This window comes from Salvelinus alpinus, chromosome 36, assembly GCF_045679555.1.
Source record: "Salvelinus alpinus chromosome 36, SLU_Salpinus.1, whole genome shotgun sequence".
NCBI lineage: Eukaryota > Metazoa > Chordata > Actinopteri > Salmoniformes > Salmonidae > Salvelinus > Salvelinus alpinus.
In genome coordinates this window covers 13,418,131-13,434,506 of record NC_092121.1, presented here as the reverse complement: position 1 = coordinate 13,434,506, position 16,376 = coordinate 13,418,131, and the positions used below count along the sequence as shown (strand labels likewise).

The window sequence follows — 16,376 nt, the reverse complement described above, 5'->3', positions numbered from 1 at the left end:
CGTTACTACTGAGCTTGTAAGGTTTAATTCATCATATGAACATGAAACTTCAAAATTTACTGTGGTAGACCTAGGTATCTAAATGGGTGTGTGTGAAATGTATCTTTAATTGTATCAAATTTAGCTTAGTAAAACAATAAAACTGGGCGATAACATTGGGATCTATTGGAGCCTTTCCAACTCAACCCACAGCAGTGCTTTCTGCTGGCTGTGGATGACATTGCGTATGGCTAGAAGCAGATCCTCGGTGCAGCTCCAGGTGCTAGGTTCCAAAGTGTGGTAGAGCAGGGGCAGGGTCTCCAGCTGCTGCTCGTCCGCCTGACACACCTCCTCCATCACGCCATCCTCCCCTCGCCCGGTCAGCAACTTCCTGTCAATGGGGCAAAATAGATAGACTTTGTAATTACTGTTTATAAATTGGATTAGAGAACATACAACTACAAAAATAGAATAACTTATGATCTAAAAGTGTCTTGTAAACACACACAAATACAGATAGTCAGTCAGGCACTTACTTTAGCTTCTTGTGTTTTTTGTTCTTGGGTCGGATATTAATGACGATTGGGTAGACCCCCTGCCTCAGAAGGCCCTCCACACTACTCAGGCCCAGCTCCAACAGACAGTGCTTGTCCTGAGAGACAAGACACAGAAACCGATATGGGAAAGGTAACCCACTGGGCACAGACATCAGTTCAACATGTAGTTTTGATTTACATTAGGTGTAGTTGTCAACTAACATGAATTCAATGTGAAATCAACAAAAAATGTCACCATGTCATTCGATTTAGATCAAATCTTTGATGAAAAAAAAAAAAAATCCCTTATGTTGATGCCTTTTTTCAAATCCAATCAGTTTTCCACGTCGATTAAACATCATTACATGACATTTTCTTGTTGAAATATCGTGGAAGCAACATTTTGGGGCTCCCAAGTGGCACAGCGGTCTAAGGCACTGCATCTCAGTGCTAGAGGCTTCACTACAGACCCTGGTTAGATTACAGGTTGTATAACAACCGGCCGTGATCGGGAGTCCCATAGGGTGGTGCACAATTGGCCCAGCGTCGTTCGGGTTAGAGGAGGGTTTGGCCGGGGTAGTCCGTCATTGTAAATAAGAATTTATTCTTGACCGACTTGCCTAGTTAAATAAAGGTTAAATAAAAAATACAAATTGACACAACCAGTTTTTGCCCCATGGGAAGTGTTTGTTTGTGTGTGTGTGAGAGAGAGAGCAAATGAATGAAAGAGTCTATACCTGGCTTATTACATCCTGAATAGACTGCAGACTGATTCCAAGAGCCTGCTCTGGGGTGGAAGCATCTAGCAGGAAAACACTCTTGTCATTTCTCTCTGTGGCCTGGATTGGCTCTGAAATACATCACTCCATGAGAAGCGGTAGAGAGACAACATATCTACAAGTAATTACTTTTAAACACAGCCGACCATGCAAGAAGGACAACAATCATGCAACTAGTGCTTCTGAAATTTGAGTGTGTAGTGACAGTATGTAAATAACCATGTGTGTGTCTGCATGCATGTGTGTGTGTGTGTACCTGGTTGGCAGGTGTTGAAGTCCAGTCCAGACTCTGCTGGCTGAAGCAGTCTCTCTATGAGGCCGCGAGAGAGTAGGGAGGGGGAGAAGATGACAGGCCGTTTGGTCTTGACCTGTATTGGCTGGACCATACTGTAAGGAATCAGGTGCTCCTCATGACCTGAGCAAAGACACACACACACATTTAGGTTCATGCATTTTTATCTTACTATAGTCTTCAAAGGACAAACAAAAAGATCAATAAAGTCATATGGGAGGAGCTTACGGTTACGGAGTGTGTAAAGGACCTGTGGGGTGGAACCAATCCCACGACAGCTGGGGGACACAGCCTTGACCAATCGCACACGCTCAGAGCCCTTCTTGGATACCTACAGTGAGGAATGGAGGAATCAGTAGTCTGGTTACCCTTGGTTACCAGAGATTCACACACAGTAGGGACAAGAGGAGACTTACTTTCTTCTTGAAATCCTTCTGCTCCAGGGCTATGGTACGTAACCTCACCAATAACAGCTGCTGGGCTCTGAGATAGAGAAATATTTAGGGGGACACACATTTATCACTACGTGTCCCATGCAGTTTGTGAGTGCAGTCTAACAAAGCTAAACATTTGCACAACTCTCTGTTATAGATTAATGGAACGTGTAATCTTCTTCTCATGCTTATTAAAATGTCTTACATTATATAACATGTTCATTTGAACTCTGTCACAAAGGTATTATTACAGTACATGGCACCTCTCCCTTACCGGTTGTAATTGGGCATGACCCCCGCCTGCAAGGGCTTGCCTGTGCGGGGGTTCACCAGGGTGCAGCGCCACTGGTACTTCCCATTGTAACGGGTGTCAGTGACGTGTATTATGTCATCACAGCGCACCCCCAGGCAGGGCAGGTCGCTATGAGGGTCCAGGTCCAGGTTGACGCGCACGTAGAAGGAGTCAGCACCGTAGAAGGTAGGAGAAGGGAGCTGGGCACATAACTTGGAGTAGGCTGAGAAGAGGAAAAGGGGTAGGCAGTTAGTTACACATACTCTATTCTTTTATCTTTTTTTGTTCTATAAACAGCCTGACGCCTGGATAAAGGCCAAGACCATACACTATAAAGGTGTACTGTACTGGAAAAGCACATCAGTCAAGGAAAACAACTGTAAAAGCTGTCTCAGAACTTCACCCTCTGTGTTGGTCTGGTGTTTGAGAGAAGAGGGCTCTGTCCACCACTGCAGAGAGAAGTGGGCCACCTCTCCAGTGCACTGGCCCATCAGCACACTGCCCCCACCAAACAGAACCTTCTCCAGCTGGGCAGGGAGGAGAGAGACTGTTATACTAAGGCCTGTGTGGCTGTTTTTCTACTATCTGTTTGCCTGTCCATCTGTCTGTATGCCTTTGTTTCTCACCTCCAGTAACTCACTGCCCTCCTTCAGACCACACTGCTCAGCAGGAGAACCAGCTCTGATGCTGCTAACAAAGATGCCTGTGCGGTTGCCCCCAATGATGGTGATGTCATCTGCCAGGCTGCCTCTTCCTCTTTTGGGCGTAGTGGGGGGACTAGGTACGGGGGACAGGGGCACGAAACTGAAAGAGGAAGTGGAAAGAGAGATGGTAATTACACTTATCAGTATACAGTTAAGATTATATCTCACACCATAAAGGGTTAGCAAGTGTACCTACACTACGTTGGATTAGCTGCCAAAGAGATGGAGACATACCCGAGACTGCTGTAGTTGGGTTTGTGGGGTGGGACAGGGGGGACAGGGGGCAGGTTGACGAGGTCAGGGGGGAAGAGGTGAGAATGCAGGGAGCTACAGGAGTTTGACAGGGAGACCTCACTCTGGACTCCTGAAACACAACATAATGAGACATCACTACACACATCTATACTTAGCCGGGGTTACAGGTATTACAAGTAGCTACAGACTTAGACAGACAGGAGGGATGTACTGAACTGAACCAAACCTGTGAGGTTCTCATTCTCATCACTGCCCCAGGAGTCCAGGTCAAACCTGTAAAGGGATAAAAAAAAACAGAGGAGTTTTCATCATAATTTATTTAGTTTTAAATGCATGTACAGCATAACATGGGATTTAAGAGAGTGATATCTCCATATCAGAGAATAATGTAAAAGTTGATCACCTATGGTATGACCATAGATATCCTATTAAATTAATAATTATTATATTTCCTAATTCTATGGGTATGACATACTCTATGTTGACCCTGCGGTTGATGGAGTTCATACAGGGAGGGAAGGGGAAGATGGAGAGCCTGTTAACATCCCTCTCACTGTCCACTGTCTGTAAAACACACAGGACACAAACAAAAAGGGAAATAGAGAATGACTAAAGCATCGATGCAGGCCCACAATTTAAACCTATTCATTGTCTCCTTGACAACTTGAAAAAGTTGATGAATTATTCAACAATCCACATATACTGTGTGTATTCACAGCTACACTATTCAGTGAGAAAAATACATTTGTTAATATAATACAGATGAATGCTAGATGAGACATGATGCTTTGATATGTTGGCATGTCACAAAGTGTTGTGGAGTAATTCAACAACTCACTGGTGTCAAGAGATTCTCCTCTGAGTTTGAGCGGGAACCTGCAGACAAAATAATGTATTTAGAAGTCTATGCCTATCCTCTCTCATCAAAGTTGTCAAAAAAAACAACATTTGTTCTGGCCATGCCTATTTCTATCATGTCTTATTCAAACAGTAGTTCAAATACAAGGTTTATCCTTCATCAGCTACAGTGATGTAAAAATGTAGAATAAATAAAGCAAACATGAAAAAAAGAGGGATCAACTCAGGAATGCTCTTTTCTTCAATGCTATCCTTGCAAAACCCCAATCCCCTAATCCAGTGGTTCCCAGCCTTTTCCCGTTACTGTACCACCAAGTATATTTTGCTCTGCCCAGAGTACCCTTAAAGTACCCCTCGTGTGCATTTACCAGTAAGCCTATGGTCTTATGAGTCTTCTCAAGTACCCCCTTTGGATAGGCCAAGTACCCCTGGTTGGGAACCACTGCATTCATCTCAACTCTACCCCCAGTATATAGCCTCGCTATTGTTATTTTACTGCTGCTCTTTAATTATTTGTTACTTTTATTTCATATTTTTGTTGGTATTTTTCTTAAAACTGCATTGTTAGTTAAGGGCTTGTAAGTAAGAATTTTACTGCAAGTCTGTTGTATTCGGTGCATGTGACAAATAACATTTGATTTGATTTGAATTGAAATATAGGCTTACCTTCGGAGTGGTCATGGGTTTGGTCTGTAGAGGGAGACTGTGACACAGAAATGAAAACAGAGACATCATCAACATCTGTTGACTGAAAGGTATTCTACAGGTACCAACATGCTGACAGTTACACAAATTCCTCTCTGGCAACATCAATTCAATTCAATTCAAGGGGCTTTATTGGCATGGGAAACATATGTTAACATTGCCAAAGCAAGTGAAGTAGGTAAAAAACAAAAGTGAAATAAACAATACATAAAACATCATATCTCTAACTCTATGCAAAACAACAATGTGACCTAATTAGCACACATGAGTTGCTTCACCCTGATCTAAAAAATAATATTCTCTGTAAGTAGACCATGAATAATCATGCCAAGTAAAATGATCATTATTATTATGGGGATCAGCTCAATGGTACCTACTTAAGTCTGTGAATGAATCAAATGAAAAGACGGGTTGGACAGCAACACTGCCACACTTCTCAAGGACTATTTATTACATGATTATGAAGAGATAAATGTTGTGGCTACTGTTGATGGTAATACTATAATGTTGCTAATATTCTAGCTGCTGCCAATGAAGATGATAAGATGGCGATGAACTCTGACCTTGCAGAGCAGCTGGTGAGTGCCGTTGGGCAGAGGGCTGAGGTCTAGGGAGCAGCAGGGCCCGTAGCACTGGTCCTCGCTGCACAGAGACAGGTGAGACTAGAGAGACAATCACATTAGAAGAGTACAGGAGAAGGCTAACAGGTCCACACTGTAATTTGATTATCATATTTCTGTGAGTGTGTGAAACTGTCTGTCTGACAGAATAGGGAAAACACACTTGTGTTGTGCAAGTATAATCAAAAGTGTGTACACAGAATGTGTGTACATACAGTAGCTGAGACTCACACAGTGCATACAGGGGGAACTCTGCTCCCTGCTCCTGTCCTTCTCTTTCTCCAGCTCTCTCTGCTGCTGCTCTAGATTGGCCTGAAGCTCTGCGATGCGTTTACGCAGGCGGTTCTTGTCCAATAGGCAGTCAGTATACTCCAACTGCAGGCTGTCTCGACTGCGCAGAGCCTGAAGGATTTACAGTATCAGAGGGAGGAGGAGAGAACGTGCCAGAGAGATGAGTTATGAGGAGACAGACAGACACTGAGTGGGGGAGATACTGAGTAGTGGAAACACCTGCGTGACTAGACAAAAATTATGTATTACGGTGAGTAATGGGGCAACTATACAGAGAAGGGCCTTATATTATCCAGCAAAAAGGCCTCATGTTTCCTCTGTGCATGTGCATTCAGTTTCCAAACAGCCATGAACAATTTAAACCAACAGAAACAAAAACCTTACCATACATTGATTACTTGATTCTAACCCATATCCCTACTCAGACCTACTGACCTGGTCCCTCTCCTTCTCCAGCTCCATAATCTGGTTGAAGTAGGAAATGCTCCTTTTCTGTTCCGTCTCCCAGTCCAGCTGGAGAGTCCTCACCTTCAGCTGCAGCTGCTCACACTGAGACTCCAGCTTCACAACACAACACAACACACCACACCATACCATCAAAGACAGAATAATACAATTGTGTTGATATACAAGAGGCATGTTTTAACACGTTATGAAACCTTAACAAAGACAACTTGAAAAATTGTCATCAGCTCAGTGACTTCTGAGAGTGAATCACGGGACAGAATGGCGTGAATAGGCCCTTTCTCTGCTCTCACCTTGTCCCTGAAATCCTCAGAGCTCTCCAGCTCTCCCTGTAGTCTGGCGATGTTGCCACACAGCTCGTGTCTCTGCTCTGCTGCCTCCCTGCGGTCCTGCTTCAGGATGTCCAACAGAGCCTGAGGTCAAAACGGAACAATACAAGAGTTAGAGCAGCACCGTCGGAGCGGGAAAACATCAACAACTCAGAGGGTGAATCAGATTCACTCTGAGTGGTGGCTCTGACCTGTGTTTCAATGTGACCTGACTTATTAATGTCAATGTGCTGTACTGGCTTCTCCCTCTTCTCGGGAACAGCGGGGGTGCCGTTCGTGCGATGGGTGACACTGCTGTTCCTTCTGACTGGCGCCATAGAGACAGGACTACTGTCAGTCTCTTTCTCTGCCTCCATCAGTCTGGTCTTCAGCTGCTCCATCTGTAGAAAAGGTTGAGTAAGAGTATTACAAGGGAATCCTACCAGGGAAAAGGCTTCCTATAAAGGCATGTCCCAACAGCTCTTTCAAAAAAATTTATACCTCCATCCATCCTTTTATCTTTCTCCAGCTGCTTTCTTCTGTCCCAGTCACCATCCCTCTCCTTCAACAACCCATCAGACCCCTTGTCCCCTTCTCCTCTCTATACCTGTTCCAGTAGCTCTCTCTCACGTGCGGAGGCCTTGGCCTGATCCTCCAGGGCACGAGAGTATTTCACAGCCTGTTCCAGGTGTCTGTCCTTCAGCCGGCCCAGCTCCCTGCTGCCTGCCTCCCAGTCCTGACGCAGCCTGTGGGAGACACATTCAGCCAGCTCTCAGTACACTGGACATAGAAACTGTACATCCCTATTAAAGAAATGTATGACAGCCATGGACCATGGCTCATCATGAATGTAGTTTATGTATATCATTCTCGATGTTTCAAATTCCGGTCTAAATACTGTCATTCACCTTGGGTGTAGTGCACATTGTTGGGCCCTGTGGATAACAACCAGATGTTTGTGTGGTTTTACCTGTGTAGTTCAATGAATCAAACTTTAATGCTTCTCATACTGTCATTTGTCTCACAGTGCTTTAAGCCCTGTATGTGTGGTTCCGTGTGGTGTACCTCTCCATCTGCAGCCGGTCATGTCGTAGGTCCAGTGTCTTGCGTTCAGCCCGGCTGCGCTCCTCCTCGGCCACACGGCAACGCTGGGACAGGCGGCGCTCACACACGCGGCTCCCCCGCAGCTGCTCCCTCAGCTTACGCACCTCAAGCAGCAGGAACTGAGTCAGGCCCTCTGGACCCTCCTCATCTGGGGGGGACACAGCAGTGGAGGTAAATGAGGGACGGGGGAACACTGGTCATACAGGAGTGGAAGGGGGATATTTGGGGACAAATCCTTACCCAAGATGATGGAGCAGCGCTGGGTGGGCTGTTGTCCAGTGAGCTGAGTGTATTGCTCGGGGTGGTAGAACTCCAAAGACTCCATGAAGGCCTGCAGGCCACGCTGGCCCCGCCCATGCAGGATGTCAATCAAACGTCCTGATTAACAGTTATGACATCATTAAAGTTTATAAGATGAAGACGACAATACATCCTGAAGATGGAGACACTGTAAGTACTGTACTGACACAAGTCTGAAAGCTACTCACATTCCAGGTAATCCCTTTGTCATTCTTTGTCACCTCTCTAACCTCATCTCTCTGTTTCTTCCTCTCTTCCCGTCTTTTTCACTCCCCATCTGTCTACCTCCCCCTCTCCTTTACCTAGCTAGTGGCCACTCCTTCATTCCTTTCATCTCAATCTCCTGTCTCGTTACTCATACCCGTCTCCCCTCTCTCTGTCTCTCACTCCCCTCTTGCTATCCTTCCTAACCACCTTTTTCTCACACGGCACAAACCCCTACTTACCTCATTCTCTCCGACCTACCCCCTCTCTCCCTGCCTCCTCTCACTTACCTTTTACACTCTTCTCATTCCCTTCCATAATTTTTCTCTCATTCTCCCTCTCTTTTTCGCTCCCACCAATTCCCTCTACCTCCCTCTCTCTCACCAGCCTTGCTGATACGTAGTGGGTACTGGGTGGAGTTGAGGACCTCATCCTCATCCTGCTCGTCGATGACCTTGCACTGCCTCAGGTAGGGGGTGAGCTTGGCTGGGTTCAGGATGCGGGTCAGCTTGTGCCTCACCCCCTCCACCCGGTCCCACAGCTCCTCACAGCACTCCTCAGAGAACGGGGACACCGGCCGCCCCTCTTCCTGTCCCGTGTCATAATCCTTCACCCATACTGTGATGCCTGGTACAGAGGAAGCAAGTTAATACAGGACTGGTTTGAAAGAGGAGCCAAAGTTATTCTGTGTTATAAAGAGAACAGACTCAAACTATGTTGATAATACAGTTTATGGCCATTGTCTGCTGCATTGTGAGAAGGAGCAGAAGGATTTACTTTTCTGGCTGTGCTCCAATGAAAGCTGGAGGGGATTATTTTGCATTTAATATACATTACAGAACATTCGGAAAGTATTCAGACCCCTTGACTTTTTCCACATTTTGTTACGTTACAGCCTTATTCTAAAATGTATTAAGTAATTGAAAACAGGTTTGGTAAATGTTTGCTTAAAAACAGAATACCTTATTTACCTTATGTAAGTATTCAGACCCTTTGCTATGATACTCGAAATTGAGCTCAGGTGCATCCTGAGATGTTTCTACAACTTGATTGGAGTCCACCTGTGGTATATTCAATTGATTGGACATGATTTGGAAAGAAACACCTGTCTATATAAGGTCCCACAGTTGACAGTGCATGTCAGAGAAAAAAACCAAGCCATGACGTCGAAGGAATTGTCCGTAGAGTTCCGAGATAGGATTGTGTCGAGGCACAGATCTGGGAAAGGGTACCAAAAAAGTTCTGTAGCATTGAAGGTCCCCAAGAACACAGTGGCCTCCATCATTCTTAAATGGAAAAAGTTTGGAGCCACCAAGACTCTTCCTAGAGCTGGCCGCACGGCCAAATTGAGCAATCGGGGGAGAAGGGCCTTGGTCAGGTGGGTGACCAGGAACTCGATGGTCACTCTGACAGAGCTCCAGAGGTCCTCTGTGGAGATGGGAGAACCTTCCAGAAGGACAATCATCTCTGCAGCACTCCACCAATCAGGCATTTATGGTAGAGTGGCCAGATGGAAGCCACTCCTCAGTAAAAGGCATATGACAGCCCGCTTGGAGTATGCCAAACGGCACCTAAAGGACTCTGACCATGAGAAACTAGGTTCTCTGGTTTAATGAAACCAAGATTGAACTCTTTGGCATGAATGCCAAGTGTCAAGTCAGGAGGAAACATGGCACCATCCCTATGGTGAAGCACGGTGGTGGCAGCATCATGCTGTGGGGATGTTTTTCAGCAGCAGGGAATGGAAGACTAGTCAGGATCGAGAGAAAGATGAACGGAGCAAAGTACAGAGAGATCCTTGATGAAAACCTGCTCCAGAGCACTAAGAACCTCAGATTGGGTTGTTGGTTAATTTTCCAGCAGGACAACGACCCCAATCACACAGCCAAGACAACGCAGGAGTGGCTTCGGAAAAGTCTCTGAATGTCCTTGAGTGGCCCACCCAGAGCCCAGACTTGAACCTGATCAAACATCTCTGGAAAGACCTGAAAATAGCTGTGCAGTGACGCTCCCCATCCACCCTGACAGAGCTTGAGAGGATCTCCAGAAAAGACTGGGAGAAACTCCCCAAATGCAGGTGTGCCAAGCTTGTAGCATCATACCCAAGAAGACTCCAGGCTGTAATCACTGCCAAATGTGCTTCAACAAAGTACTGAGTAAAGGGTCTGAATACTTATGGAAGTGTGATAGTTCAGTTTTTTTTATATACATTTGCAAAAAATTCTAAGAACCTGTTTTTGCTTTGTCATTATGGGGTATTGTGTAGATTGATGAGGGGGAAAAAATATTTAATCAATTTTAGAATAAGGCTATAATGTAACCAAATGTTGAAAAAGTCAAGGAGTCTAAATACTTTCCGAATGCACTGTATACCAGGCTGTAGGATTAACTTCCAGTACTATGAACACATTTGATGGTGCATTATCTGCACCAATGATTTACTCAAGTTTCTCCTGGTGTTGCACAAGGTTGGTTGGTGGGTCGTAAACAATGATAGGGAGGACATTCAATCTGTCTAGGAGCTCAAGAATGCAAACACTGGTGTGATTCATATCGCACACTTAAAAACCTACTGCGATAGCAGACAAAGATCTCCTCAACTACTGAGGAGCAGTTGTGCCAACTCCCTGGACTAAGAAAAACATGTTCAATTGAGACTCTCAACACGTTTAGTAGTACAGATCAGGGACCCATGATCGAATTCCGTTACCGTAATTCCGTTACCGGGTGTAAATCCCCTTCACTTACTGTAGTTCAATAACCAAAATAGATTTTTTTTCCAATTTAAGATGCCGTGTCATAGCTGACACCCCCCTTTTCTGCAGAACTCTGAAGCCACATAATATATGTTTTAAAGTTACCTATTTACCGACAATGAGGGGTAAGTAAGTGCTCCATAACCACGCCCCCCTCGCGAATAGACAGACAGGTCGAGACACATCTGTGTCCTGTGGAATTTTTCCTGTCATCTCTCTTTTGCCCATGCAGACTACTCATGTAGTCAATAGAAAACAGATATCATGAGATGCTTTTTATCAAGAACAACTTTTTCCAAGAGCAGTGTCAACATCTCAAAATAAAAATAAACACCCCTCAGACTACTTGGCAATATGAATATTTACTACACTATTTAAACGGAGCCTACAATACCAAAAATAACTGTGACTGACAAGACAATAAGGAGGGCGAAGTGTCATTCAGTGCCGCAACTTTTCACCCCGATTGAGTCATCTAACTTTATCTGAAAAAGTCAGGTAAGAAATTCTGTAATGTCAGCTGTAAAATACATTTTAAAAATAAAGAAGAAATCTGAATTTCCCACTTACCACTCATTGTCAAGGATTGATCGTGTTGTAAGCAAACTCCTCAGACAGATATTCCACTTTTCATTTTGATCAATCATAAAAGGATGAATGAGTACATAGAAACGTAAACTACTATTCCAGTATGGCTATGCTATTGCGTTGAGAAGCTGGTTGTGTTGTACCTGGGACGCAGTATCACAGTCCTCCCCAATTTTGCAGTCCCGCCTCCTCACAATTGCCTGCACATACCATATTCCACCAATCAGCAATTGTTCACAACTGTCCTGATCATTCCAGATGACCAAACCAGGAGTTTCCAACAACCGGATGTATCCGGGTTTCAGAGATACAGCTAATTCAACATAGGCTTCCTTTTCTGATGTAAACCGGATGTGGTACTCCTCTCAGGCATTTTCTTTTAAGCCTGCTACTTTAGGTTAAAGCCAGGTCAACCCAAATATTGTATCTCCGGTTAACCCAAGGGCGAAATTTTATGTTTGAAAATTGAGAAAGCGGAGGAATTGGACCGTTTTCATGCCCAAAGTTGACCGTTAAAGCTAATTTCCTGCAATAAAGTGTTCTTGGTCTTTGGAAATCGATATTCCTGTGCACACAGTGTATGGTTAACTTTAAACAAATGTTGTTAAAAAGGAAAGCCTACCATAGTTCAAATGTAACCAGCCATCATTAGGCTAGAGGACAACTTCCATTTCAACAGGCCATACAGATCTAAGATCATGAAGATCAGTCATTTTCACTGTTGAACTTTTAGAGTTTACTCCCTTAAACGCAATTAGGTGTTAAAGCTGCTTTTGAAGAGGGGCTTGAAAAGGGCTTTTCCACAAGGTGGAGCAATCCACCCACTGCTTTACAAAGTTGCTCAGTTTAATTTATCTTTCTTTCGTCAATATCTTTGGAAGTTCCATTGCTCACACCAATAACACCAGTTGTTTTTATTACATATTTGATTAATTCTGTTGAATATATATAGGACAGATTTGTCCTATGTTATATTTTGTTAGATAGCTATACCCTGGGGCTTTTGCCCAGCATGTGACTCACCCTGGCCTGGTCCACTGACTCATTCATGATCTCTCTTTTACTACAAAATCTTGAATCAGTTTTCCTAAAACTGCTGTAGCAGTCTACAATAGAGGGAACACGCCTTACATACACAATGACACATCATTTCATTTCAATATTATGTAATTGCTTTTGAAAGGCTGCTGCTACCTTAGCAATGAGATTTAGATAAGCCCACTTATTGCGTACAGTTAAGACTGATATTGGGTTTAATGTGAGACAGGAAATATGGGGTGCCTGACATACGAATGTGTCTTTCTCTTGACACACTGAAAGAACATGTCAAGCTACCCTCGGCCCCTGGGCCTCCCCTGAATAAACAAGCAGACCAGTGTCTCAGAGCTGCTGGACTGAAGAAGGGCCTACAGCACAGAAGCCAAAGCAGTGGGGCCTACAAACAAAAAAACATAAATTACTTTGTTTTTAGATATTCATAGGCGCCTTAATGTTCAGAAATAGATGTTTGAAACCACTTTAGCATGTCCTCTCCCCCTCCCCATCTCTTTTTCGTTCTCATATTTTCTCAAAGCCCTCCCCTGCTTCTCACATTCATAAGCACTGCCGCCACAGGCCAGGCCCAGAGGGGACATCATTCTTGTCATTTCTGAGGTGACAGAAACAGAGAGGGCATTGAGAGAGCCCCAGAGCCCAGTGCTGCAGTGGTGGAATGCGTTGTCCCAGTCCAGCACAACCACACTGGCCTTCACCCAGTAGACCCACAGCCCCATCTCTGACTCGGGCCTCACTGTCGGCTCTGCTGCAGCAGAATCAACCCTTTGTCCCCACAAAGAATGTGTCTTTCCTCACTTTTGGGGGGGAAACAGAGAACAAAAGAGTAAATTCTAATCTTGCTCTGCAATTTATTCTCCTCTAATTGTCCCCATATGATGTGGAAGAGATTATGCATGTTCCTGTTTTAGATTTTGATCAACACAAAAGATGCAACAACACAAAGGAGGATCCAGAGTGTCAGAGTGTTAGGAATTTTTTATTTAAACAAAAAGAAGTCAGAGGAAAAATAAAGAAGAGAGAAAAATAGGATGCATCTATACAGAGAGAAAATTCCTCAGCCCATCAGAGGAGGCTCTCTTTGGGCATTATGCACTGTTTTCGAAAGTTGGAGGGGCTCTCTTTCAATGGATTCACCCCGAGTGATTTGTGATTCAAATAAGTCAGCTGGGTAGTGACATCTTTCAAAAGCCATTAACTCTCAGATAGAGGCTGATGATGAGGGCAGGGCCCACTGTGATGGTCAGGTGTCTCAGCAGCCGCTCACTCCAGTCCAGATAACACAGCAGCTTCTAGCCTTCTGGCTGTCACCAAGCTCAGTCAGTCAGAAAAATAATGACTTCCTGGAGACACAGTGGCTGCTCCTCAAAAAACGCCAATGCACTTCACTAAGGCATGCGTGCCTAACAGTGGAAGCACTGAGAGTAAACAGGAAAGGAGCAGGAGTTTCTCAAAATCCCGTGCTGCCCCCCCTGTATTTCTAGACGTCTATAAAAGTTGGAGTGAGAGAACACAGCACTGTGAAATAGCTTAGCACTCTCACTTAACCCACATTATTTCCTAAGTCCTATAATTAGTAACAATTATAGTCTGTATAGTTTTTTTTATGATTGGGCAGGTCTCACAAGCTCAGAGGAAACAGGATGTTTGCTGAGGGGTGAGTGACTGTCACTTGGCAGCTTCTTTGTTTTGCTTTGTCAACGGCTGCCTAGCCAGCAATTACAAAACACAGATATACTTCACACAAATAAGTTCAGTCCACTTTTTTGGCAACAAGTTCAAACCCTGTGGTGAATAAAATAAAAAAAATACAGGGTTACACACTTAGAAAATAGGTTTCCTCAAGGATTATTTGGTAAGGGTTTGTGCCCTTTAATGGTTATTTGCAGTTCAGAAAAGGGTTTGTTCATCTTTTTGTGATAAATAAAATGTAGGGGTGTCAGTTAATTTGAATATTTTGTGGTGTGGTTTTACCATGAGTGAGAGAATCATTCAAGTTGATCTAACCTGTTGTGTTATGTTTTTACATGTTAATTATGACTATGGCCAGTGACGGTGTATTGTGAAAGACTCACTCAAGTATGGCCTTGTGTCAACTGAGAACTGTTGACTAAATCAGCTCTCAATTCTCCCCCCAGGGACCACTAGGTGTTCCAGAGTTGGCATGCCTGATCCAACTTGTCAAATAACACAATAATAACACCTATGGAATTTTAGCAATATAACATGCCTAACCAGATTTTTTTTTACTTGCATGGTTATCCAAAAGGTTCTTTGTAGAACCTCTGAGATTGAGAAAGGTTCTTTATATAACTATTCACCATAAAGGTTCTATAAAGAACCATTAAAAAGGGTTCTATCTAGCACCAAAAAGGGTTATAACCATAGCGAAACTCTTTTTGGTGCTATATATGAGTATGGTTCTGTATAGAACCTTAAAAAAAGGTTATATATAGCACCAAAAAGGGATCCGCTATGGTTAAAAGCCAAAGAACCCTTATTTTGCACTATATATATTTTGTTTTGTGTGTGTAGGTCATATAACTTCCATTAGAACAGTGGCTCCTTTAGAACAGTGTTTGAATGAACTGGTCAATCACCAAAGCACTATTAAGAAGCTGCCAGCTGCCAATTGAAGTATAAAGGCCACGGATCAGAGACTCTGAGCCAGCCAATGTTAAATTGTTTAAAACCAAAAATGGATGAAAGGATACAATTAAATATAAAACATTTCAGTGAAGACCAAAAGTCATCTGAACAATGTTGTATAATGTATATGTCCAACTACTGGCAAAAAAGACAGCTGTGCACTATGTGCAGAAACCCACCTCGAGGTGAAATGTCTTGCTGCTGTGTGTGCGCGTGTGTCTATGTATGTCTGAGTGTGTGTGTGTTACCTAAACAGAGTCTGTTCCTCAATGCTCCAGACATCAGAGGTCATACTCCAACTCCACTGTCTACATGTGTCGTGGATAGCCAGTTTTAGGATTGACGATTATCATCACAAATGTTAATCAGTGTTAATGAGATGAGCTGGTCAATATGGGTATACAGTATGAGACTTAACACTAAAGAGTGAAAGAATAAATCGTGATCTGGGAACATACTGCACTTCAAATTGACAAAGAGAGAAGATCAACTTCAATCACTCTCCTTCCATGGTTCTCACTATAAATACATTTTTCAGTCATAAAAACCATCGAACACTATTAAACTCAGCCCATTGTGTTTTGTAGATCTAGTAACCATTCCAGGATATTCCCTCTCTGTCACGACTTCTGCCGAAGTCGAAGCCTCTCCTTGTTCGGGCGGTGATTGGCGGTCGACGTCACCGGTCTTCTAGCCATCATTGATCCATTTTTCATTTTCCATTGGTTTTGTCTTGTCTTCCTACACACCTGGTTTCAATCCCACTCATTACCTGTTGTGTATTAAACCATCTGTTTCCCCTCATGTCTTTGTCAGAGATTGTTTGATGTTCAGTTTCGTGTTTGTATTGGTGCGCAACGGGTCCTCGTACCGACTTTGTTTTATTGTTATTATAGTTTTGGAGTTATATTTTATTTATTGTTATTAAACAACTCCATTACCTTAAGTTTGATTCTCCTGTGCCTGACTTCCCTGCCACCTATACATACAACTCTGACACTCTCTGCTAACCACGGAACACCATACTTGGATCTGGGCACAGAGCCATGGGTAGCAGAGCAGCCACATCCACAGACCTGCCTGTGTTTTCCATCAGGCCCTGTGGAGCGCAGGACGCAGACTGTAACATAAAGCCCAGTTAAAAATTGAGCATATTAACATTAGCGGTTCAGTTTGTATAGTTATAGAATTTGCGGAGGGGTCA

At 43.7% G+C, this 16,376-nt stretch overlaps 1 protein-coding gene and 1 long non-coding RNA gene across 2 annotated transcripts; one reads left to right on the top strand and one right to left on the bottom strand.

Moving 5' to 3' along the window:
* Positions 1-6: 6 nt before the first annotated feature.
* Positions 7-11,634, bottom strand: LOC139564885 (caspase recruitment domain-containing protein 10-like). Its single transcript, XM_071384743.1, has 24 exons — positions 11,453-11,634; positions 8,511-8,753; positions 7,863-8,000; positions 7,584-7,770; positions 7,126-7,264; positions 6,731-6,919; positions 6,504-6,623; positions 6,181-6,306; positions 5,686-5,856; positions 5,398-5,496; positions 4,796-4,832; positions 4,110-4,147; positions 3,747-3,835; positions 3,498-3,544; positions 3,251-3,380; positions 2,939-3,116; positions 2,716-2,839; positions 2,295-2,535; positions 2,003-2,069; positions 1,815-1,917; positions 1,551-1,709; positions 1,253-1,365; positions 516-631; positions 7-370 (listed from the first exon to the last, which is right to left on the bottom strand). Exons 1-24 carry the CDS (start codon positions 11,457-11,459, stop codon positions 163-165), a joined length of 3,069 nt encoding a protein of 1,022 aa, XP_071240844.1. The 5' UTR covers positions 11,460-11,634; the 3' UTR covers positions 7-162.
* A 2,409-nt stretch (positions 11,635-14,043) lies between these two features.
* Positions 14,044-16,118, top strand: LOC139565196 (uncharacterized). Its single transcript, XR_011672871.1, has 2 exons — positions 14,044-14,180; positions 15,760-16,118. It is a non-coding gene; the product is annotated as an uncharacterized lncRNA (long non-coding RNA).
* The last annotated feature ends 258 nt before the right edge of the window (positions 16,119-16,376 follow it).